This window comes from Trichechus manatus, unplaced genomic scaffold (assembly GCF_000243295.1).
Source record: "Trichechus manatus latirostris isolate Lorelei unplaced genomic scaffold, TriManLat1.0 scaffold00303, whole genome shotgun sequence".
NCBI lineage: Eukaryota > Metazoa > Chordata > Mammalia > Sirenia > Trichechidae > Trichechus > Trichechus manatus.
The window spans coordinates 275931-284872 of record NW_004444239.1 but is presented as its reverse complement, the minus strand read 5'-3'; the positions used below and the strand labels follow the sequence as shown (position 1 = coordinate 284872).

The 8942-nt window shown below is 37.5% G+C and overlaps 1 protein-coding gene across 1 annotated transcript in view; it reads right to left on the bottom strand.

Moving 5' to 3' along the window:
- The window catches only part of CNTNAP5 (contactin associated protein family member 5), a gene marked incomplete at its 5' end in the record, with an annotated part of 853982 nt that overhangs the window by 604605 nt on the left and 240435 nt on the right, over positions 1-8942 (bottom strand). Inside the window, one exon of the mRNA XM_004390491.3 lies at positions 3661-3801. Coding sequence (XP_004390548.3) covers positions 3661-3801 — 141 coding nt within the window. The remainder of the gene's footprint in view (positions 1-3660; positions 3802-8942) is intronic.

The window sequence follows — 8942 nt, the reverse complement described above, 5'->3', positions numbered from 1 at the left end:
CAATGTATGCATAAATGTTTGTATGGGAAAAATATTAAAAAAAAACAAAAACCCTGGACCAAAGCAAAAGCTAAGAAGTTTCCTGGACATATCCAAACACTGTGGAACAGAGTAACTGGGGCTGGGGCCTGGGGGCCATAGTTTTGGGGGACATCTAGTTCAATTGGCATAACAAAGTTTATTAAGAAAATGCTCTGCATCCCACTTTGGTGAGTGGCATCTGGGGCCTTAAAAGCTAGCAAGTGGCCGTCTATCATACATTAATTTGTCCCATCCCACCTGGAGCAAAGGAGAATGAAGAAAACAAAAGATGCAAGGAAAATACTAGCCCAAGAGGCTAATAGTCCACATAAACCAGAGCCTCCATTAGCCTGAGGCCAGAAGAACTAGATGGTGCCTGGCTACCACCAGTGACCACCCTGACAGGGAACACAGCAGAGAGTCCCTGATGGAGCAGTAGAAATGTGTGGAGCAGATTTCAAATTTGCGTAAAAAGACCAGACTTAACGGTCTGACAGAGACTTGAGGAACCCCCAAAACTATGGCTCCCTGATGCTCTGTTAACCCAGAACTGAAACCATTCCCGAAGCCCACTCTTCAGACATAGAACTGTAAAACAAAAAAACAATACACGTGAAGAGTGTGCATCTTAGTTCAATCAGATAGTCTAGACCAAATGGGCTATTCCTGTCCTGAGGCAGAATGAGAAGGCAGGAAGCGACGGGAACCAGTTGAACCGACACAGGAAACCCAGGGTTGAAAGCAGGAGTGTGCTGTCACATTGTGGGGATTGCAACTAATGTCACAAAACAATATGTGTATAAGTTTTGTATGAGAAATTAACTTGAGCTGTAAACTTTCACCTAATGCAAAATTAAAAAAAAAAAAAAAGAATTGAAGCTGGAAATGTCCAAGAAATGTAACCCAGTAGTGTTATTGTTATTGTATGCCATCAAGTTGATTCTGACTCAGAGCAACCCTATAGGACAGAGCAGAACTGCCCCACATGGTTTTCTAGGCTGGAATGTTTATGGGAGCAGATAGCCAGGTCTTTTCTCCCATGGAGCCACTGGTGTGTTTGAACCACCAACCTTTTGGTTAGCAGCTGAGCACTTCACCTTTGTGCCACCTGGGCTCCTTTATCGATTATTTTTAGGAACCAAAGACCAAAGAACAAATAAAGAAGAGTAGTGAGTATGAGAAATGACAAAGGGTAAGACACAACCTCATGTTCAGAAGAAATCCACATTATGAGTGGGCACAGCTTAGGGTGGGCATGTCAGTAGAAAGACAGAGGATAAAGGGACAGGAATGAGTTGCTGAAGTACATCTGTAATGGAACACCAGGGGGACAATGCACCCTCTGTGCTGTGATTGACAGAGCCATCTCAGATCCTGCACCACCCCGATCCTACTCTCCAGGTGCCTGGCCCTCCATTCCTAGAGGTTCCTTTATTGTTCAACATCTGTCCACACACTATGTTTCCACCCTGTCACTCTGAACTGGCCTGAGTGTGTCCTTACTACTTGTCAGAAGAGGCTAACCGGCTTAGTTAAAGTTTCATTCCCTTTGTGAAGTGCTACCTCAGGGCTGGGCATTGGGTTATTAACTCAGGAATAACATAAAAAAAAGACAGAGGAGGAGAAAGGGGAGGAGGAGGGAAGGGGGAGAAGGAGGAGAAGAAAAAAAGAAAGCCGTTCAAAATAAATCATATCATAAATAATTTGGTATGTTTTGGGGGGCTTAATATGCAAAATGGAAAAAAAAAGATAAATTATTGTTAAATTCTTACTATACACAAAAAGAACATATATTTCACAAAATCCACAAAAAGTAGGTCTCAAAGAATCTCGATTAACTTCATGTGAGGTTATGTGAAGAAGAAGAAAGAAAAACAATTACATTGCAGATATTAAACATTTAGGTGTCCAAAAGAGACTGCCTAGATAGAAAATTAGAAAGTAGTTTGATTATGATGTAGGTAAAATTCTTGAAGATTATTTCAGAAACAGCATGTTTTACATTATATCTGATATCATAGGGTTTTGTTACAATGTAATATATCATATCAATTATATATGTATATTCTATTTACATGGAGAGAATAAGAGAGAGACTTCTGTGAGCTAGAAATCATGGGAGTATGCGTATTTAAAAGCAGCAGCAAATGCTGTGAGTTCAGAGGAGGTAGGTGCCTCCATGGACTCAGTTTGGGCCAACATTGTCAGGTGCTAGGTCCTAGGCAAGGTGTGAGGGAAACCTGACGATGTGCTTTGGAGAGGTCTGGGGAGACTGTGTTAAAAATGGAGCTATTTTAATTCTAGTCTCCCCATGGGATTGAGAGAGATAGAGAAGAAACTAAAGCTATTTCAGGGAAAAGGAAGAGAATACGTGAGGGCACACTGGATTCATTCTGATTAGAATCAAAAATGAGCCTGGGGAACCAAGTGAGAGATGGTTGAGAAGCGTCCCTAACCTGTAATTGTCTCCATGGAGATAGCTAAGATATCCTAGCACAAGTCAACTACAAGCTGAGAAGCAATATAGATCAGCTGCACCATAGAGAGGAGACTAAAATAATGCATTTATTATTAAAAAGAAAAAAGAAAAACCTGAATGCAAATGTGCATTTAACGCCACTGCTCAAAAAGTCCAGGAAGAAAGCTGCCCCCTCTCCCTCATGCCTCAGTAACTTAATACATTGTAAAGAAAAGCAACAGTGTGTCTTCTACTATAAACACTTTTGAAACAATCTTTCCAAGTGGGGATAACAGAAAATAAAAGACTGGCTTGATCACAAGGATTTTCCCAATGCCTTCATGCTACACTGGGAAACTTAATAGATTTGACAACTATTTCTATCTATGAATCCAGTGCCTTGAACATAGTAAGCCTTTATGAATGTTGCTGAATGACACTTGAATCAATTTGTATCCCTGTTCATGTTCATTAACAAAGAGCAAGAGTGAAGTACATGGGTACCTGTCTTATCCTCCATCATCCAGGGACTGTAGGATTATAATAATAGCTATTCATTCACATATTGCACAGGTGTGCACTGAGTGCCTACTAGGTGCAAGGCACTCTGCTAGATACTGTGCATGCAATGAAGAAAAAGAAGAAAAAAAAAAGGTCCTGGTCCTCATGAAACTCATGATCTACCAGGAGAGAAAAACATTAATAATTAGAAAATTATTAAATCCATCAGTGCTACAAAGGCAATCTTAACAACACCTAAAGTTTAACCTCTCTTGTTGAAAACACCCTATTTTTAATACCGACAACAAATGGAAAAATACCTATTTCCCATGCTGTAGAATGTAAGAGGACGTGTGGTTCTCTTGATGCATTTTCCAGAGATAATAAAGACATCAGCATTAACACAGTGTAGACGGCAAACCCCAGCCACAGCTGGCACATGACCCAAAACCAAGCAAATGAAACTCTCTGGATACCTCTGATATGTCTGTTTTTTTCAATAACTTCATTCAGACTGACACTGTCCCTGCCTTTCCTCCTGCTCTCTAGTTTCATCTGGGAAGGTTGATGGAAGTTTTATAAATTAAGATAAACAGGTTATGAAAGAGCTGCAGAGAAAGCCACACTTTCCCCAAACTGGTAGAAACCATTAAGCTGAAAGAGATAAGTTGACTTACCACTGTATAAATCTGATGCTTTCGTCTTTTAGCCAGGTCAATTATGTTTACTCCATTGTAGTAAAGGTTTTCCATGCATCCGTGGAAGTTTTTCTTTAAAAAGGTCCCAGGTTTGCCTGGTACTGGAATTCCTCCAAAACTAAGCTTTATGGAGGGAAAAGTAAAAGTCAACTCTTAGTTATAAGCTCTAAAGGAAAAGGTAAGGCAAACAAGCAAGTGCATTTCAGAACATTCAATTGTACGCATGAGCCAAGTGGCTCAAATAATTATAGATACCACTTGATTGCACATTTAAAAGGATACTGATTAGCCCACATAAAAATAACTATAATTGCTTGCTTTTTAAGGGATTAATTTACAAACCATTTTACTTCCTTTCTGGACCTTTTTAATACTAAATAAAACAATAATTTACAGGAGAGAAAAAAGAAGAGAAAATCAACATCTTTTTATTTATCTCATATGTAAATGTATTAGAGAATACGGCCAAACTAAAGCCGAAGGACTATGTATATACATGTACCTCTATTCAGCTACAGAGAGATCTAGTTAAAAAGTCTGTTTTGTACTGAAAAAGCCTTATGCACAAAGTTGTTCCCAAATTGTTGTTTATAAAGATGAAACATTGGAATTCATCCAAATGTGCAATTCAGTTTTGTAGAGCAAATAATCAAGAATCAATAAGATGGAATCTTACTGATTTATCAATAATGATGCTTATTTGTGATACAATGGGAAGCTATTGTAATGTTAGTTGAAAATACAAGAGTTACAACTGGGTGAAAATATGTCAGCAATAAAAATTTGTGTGTACAATATAGACTGGAAGGAAATACATGGAAGTGTTGTTAATGGTGGTTGTTTCCAGAAGGATGTGAGACAGTTCTAGTTTTCTTTATCATTTTTCTTTACTTTCCAGTATTTTATAAATTAAGATGAATTATAGTTTAAAAATAATATGTATATTCTTCCTATTAAACAGGAACAGCAAGATTGTTTCTACAATTGTATTTTTCCCAACTTCAGCTCAGCAGCAACCCACTTTTTGTCCACTTCTTTGAAATGTGCCCTTCAGCATGTACTTAAACTATTTTGATGCTTGGGGGTGTTTCTGAAAGACTTGTTCTCCCAATTAGAATGTCTTTTCGTCATATGAATAGCCACTGTTATATCAAGGGTTACTTCTAGATGTCTTTTTTTTTTTCCCCCTTAAAGTCTACACTATTTCAAACAATTATTTCTTAATACTTTGTAATAGGTGATAAGCATTATTAATCCTGCTGCCCATTTTTACTTAGCATTGCTTCGCCCCTTTAAGAGAATTATTTAATAGTCTAGCTGATTTTATTTTAATTTAGGAATAAAATTTTATTTAACAGACCTTGTTGGAATTTTGACAGAGAATGCATTATTTCCATTAACACATTTATTTGGGGAAGAATAGATATTTTTGCAACATTTCATCTTCCTATCCAAGAACATGGTGTCTTCTTCCATTTTCAAAATATTTCTGAAATGGCCTCTCACCTAAGATTGATAATTTACTTTCCTAGCTTATGTAGTCTTCATGAAATGAATTCCTATGAACTTCACGCTTCAAAAATTTTCCATTGTAAATGAATTGTTTTCAAGCATTAAACAACTCGCCAAGTAATTGATATACCCGTCCTATTGCTATTGGTTTATTTTCCCTTATCCAAATATTTCTATATACTTTCCTATTAAATCCTAATTTTTTCACTAATTTATGTAAATTTCTAAAGGAAGTTATCAAAGGACATATTTAAGACACTTTGCTCTTTTTCAAATCATTTTTTAATTATTTTTCCCTTGTTTCATTGCCTTGGTTAAAACTTCCTAAGCCCTAGCCATATTAAATCATAATAATGATACAGAACTTTGTATGAATAACGAACAAACAAAAGCCAAGAAAGGCAATGCTTCTAATATATTTTCCAAGTGCACATAATATTGATTCTGACTCTACCTCACTTTAAAGAGATACTATTCTACTCCCATTTTACACATAAATCGTGTATTTATCTATTTAAAATTAAGATTTAATGCTAATTGAATCCATTGGTTTTTCAAGAATCCATGTGACCTAATAGAGGGTATTTTGTTTAAATGTGACGTTTTAATTGTGTTGTTATTGTGTGCCGTTGAGTCAATTCTGACTCATAGCCATTCTATATGGCAGAGTAGAGCTGCCCCATAGGGTTTCCAAAGTTGTATATCTTTACAGAAGCAGATTGCCACATCTTTGTCCCCAGGAGTGGCTGGTGGGTTCAAATTGCTGATCTTGCAGTTAGCAGCTAAGCTCTTAACCACTGCACCACCGGGCTCCTTTTAATTATGTCAATAGATCATAAATTAATAGATTCCAATCTGTTGACCCACACTAGTATTTCATTTGTCTTGAAGTAAGTGTGCTTATGTTTTAGTAATTAAACGAGTTTGATCTCTAGTTTCCTTCTCTTGCCAGGTATTTAGATCAAGTCTAGATCTGTCCCTAAGAAAAACTAAGAAAATCTTCACTTCGACTATATTTAAGAATCATTCATAAAACTTGGGAAATATTCTTTAAAATACTATAAGAATTTACCACTGAACTTAAGTTCACAGATTTTTTTGTAAAAATATTTATTTGATACCTAACAAAATCATCCTCATGGATTTATTTCAGTATTCAAACATTTTCAATTTGAGCATTTATAGTTTAAAAAAAATCCATTTTCAATTTGTAAATTGTACAAATTCAACTTACAATGTAAAATATAAATGTAATTGAATGCGTAACTTTATTCACTTTTTGAAATTGTAAATTCGTAATGACAATTATATACATTTTGTTTTTATATTGGTCATCTTTTCCAATTTGTACTACACTCAGTTGTGATTTAGAAAAATATTAGTTGCAGGGCAGCAATATTTAAAAAAGAAAGAAAGAGAGAGAAAAAATCAAAAACAAATGAACAAGCAAACTTTCTTTTAAACAGCAAAAATTAGTGTTTGAAGCCTTGGGGTAGAAACTTTTTACTATAAGACAAACAGTGTAGAGGACATGGTACATAAAAACATTGTAATTTCCCATCACAAACCCTCTTTCTAGACTTGAGGGTTTCTGGAAAGATTTGGTGGGGCAAGAGCAGAATTTAGTGGTCATATGACATCAGCTCTGTGGCTCTCTCTGGGGGATCAAAACTTGTGGTAGGTAGTTGGATGGGTGTGCACTGAGTTGATCCCGACTCATGGAGACCCCATGCATGCAGAGCAGAACTGCCCCATGGAGTTTTCAAGGCTGTGATCTTTCTGAAGCAGATTGCCAGTCCTATCTTCCAAGGCACCCCTGGGTGGCTTCAAACCACTAACCTTTTGCAAGCACTCCAGCACTTAACCATTTAAGCCACCACCCAGGGACTCCAAGTGTATGGACAGAGGTCCCAAGATAGATTTTGGGGAACATGGAGAGGGTGTTTCTGCTCTATTTCCATAGCTCTGATGGCTCCAAAACTATTAGAGATATCTCAGTTCAGTATGGCCCCAGAAGAAGGATAGACAGATTAGCAGGGCTGAGAGAGGTGGCAAGATAGAAGGGTCTGATGGTCATTGTTTTACAATGAACTGGTCATTCTAGCATAGTGCAAGGTAGGCTACTGAGGACTTCCATGTCTGAAAGAGAAGGATGGATGGTGTGGATGGCTGAGCCTCTCAGTAAATGCACAAAGGGCTAGTAACTGGGTTTGAAGGCTGGGAGAGTCCCACTGAGGCCATGGTGGGGACAAGGGACAACAGCAGCAGCAGGAGCTGACACACCTGATGCCCGTGCCCCAAATCCAGATGGGACCAATGGATGACTTTCATAGTGAGGATAGCACAGGTACAAGGTGTGGCTCCCCTGGTGCAGGATGATACATAAGCCACTGGCTTTTAATCCTTCCAGGAAAAAGGGGAAATAGAAAATCTCAATTTAAGGGAATATTTCCACAATAGCACATTAAGTTATGAAACTACATTAACTAGGTTATCCTTTATCACCAAGATTAGATGTTTCTGCCATCAGCAGAAATAGGGCCTGATGAGTATAGTGAATTCAGTTAGGGAGAAGAAACAAAATTAAATTTATGCACATTTGAGTTTGAGTATAAATGTCAAACCTGCTTTATAAGTTTACATTTTTCAAGTACTTGAGGATTTGTGGTTATAATTATACTACAAATTATAGATTTAGTTCATTATCAGATAATTTAGACTGGAAAAATGTGCTTTATATATTGATGTTTCTCTTTCCAACAAAGACAGTATTTGTTTCTCTAAATATTTCATAAACATTTGTAGGCTAAATTTGGTATATACCTATTAAACTCATTGCCCTTGAGTTGATTCTGACTCATAGCAACCCTATCGGGCAGAGTAGACCTGTCCCATAGAGTTTCCAAGGCTGTAATCTTTACAGAAGCAGACTGCTACATCTTTCTCCCCTGTGAGTGGCTGATGGGTTCAAACTGCGGACCTTTCAGTTAGCAGCAGAGCACTTAACCACGGTGCCACCAGGGCTCCGAATATACCTATTAATTCTAGGTTAATAACTATATCCTACAGATTAATTACCTTTATCTTTTTGTCTGTTTTATCAAAACTTTGACAATTAAAATTAAAATTAAAATCTTGTTATAAACTGTTTCTGTTCCCTTTTAATGTAACTCTTCTTGGAGAAGAACTTTTCACATCTTACCCCGGTCCCACAGGAATCATGGAGCATGGTATGCATTACCTGGGTCAGTCAAAGAGTGTAGCTATTATTTGCAGGGAGCCCTGATAGCACAGTGGTTAAGAGCTTGGCTTCTAACCAAAAGGTTGGCAGTTTGAATCCACCAGCTGCTCCTTGGAAACCCTATGGGGCGGTTCTACTCTGTCCTGTAGGGTCGCTATGAGTTGGAATCAACTCGATGACAAAGAGTTTGCTTTGTTGGGGTTTTATTATTTGTGAAAATTGAATATTGATCATTTTTGAGCTATTCTCCTGCTTAGTGCAGCTGGCATTTGATTGATTCCTTTCCACATTCCTAGCCTTGACTTTTGTCCTTGAACTCTGCCTACTAGTTCATTCCTACTAACAACCACTTCTTTTGAAACCAACGACCACTTTTTATATCCTGGCTCCAGGGCCTCTGTATCCTGGGACTGTTGCCCAGACTGCTCCCATCAGGGTAGTGTCAACCAATATCCAAATAGTAGAAAGAGGCAGTTTTTGATTTATGCAATTAATCAATATTTTATTTGAC